Genomic DNA, 358 nt, shown 5'->3' on the forward strand with positions numbered 1-358 from the left:
GTTGTCAGTTCTATTTTAATTGACGGGGGACCTGTAGAAAGTAAGCTTACCCAACACATTGAGATACGCTTTTACAGAAGATATAGCCCTGAACAAGTAGGAGTTGGATGCCCTGCAGAAGTAGATCCCTCTGTCAGTTTCCTTGACCCTAGAAAGAAATAAGAAAAGGGGGGGGGGGAGGAGAAAGCCAATTCAAAAGTCATTAATTCACTGCTGAGAATATTAGATTTACCTATGAAGGTACAGTATGAGATCCACACACTTATACATATCAGTAAGCAAAAGCTATTTCGTGAAAAGCTAGCAACCAGTTAGCGAACAGCAGAGGTAATTGTTAACAGTAATTTGAGTACGGTAC

General features: G+C 40.5%; 1 protein-coding gene across 1 annotated transcript in view; it reads right to left on the bottom strand.

Annotated features, from left to right (window-relative positions):
* Positions 1-358, bottom strand: part of LOC107079839 (uncharacterized) — a 35,088-nt gene that overhangs the window by 20,676 nt on the left and 14,054 nt on the right. The window contains exon 9 of the mRNA XM_015366798.2: positions 51-148. Coding sequence (XP_015222284.2) covers positions 51-148 — 98 coding nt within the window. The remainder of the gene's footprint in view (positions 1-50; positions 149-358) is intronic.

The sequence above is a fragment of the Lepisosteus oculatus genome, chromosome 24 (assembly GCF_040954835.1).
Source record: "Lepisosteus oculatus isolate fLepOcu1 chromosome 24, fLepOcu1.hap2, whole genome shotgun sequence".
Lineage (NCBI taxonomy): Eukaryota > Metazoa > Chordata > Actinopteri > Semionotiformes > Lepisosteidae > Lepisosteus > Lepisosteus oculatus.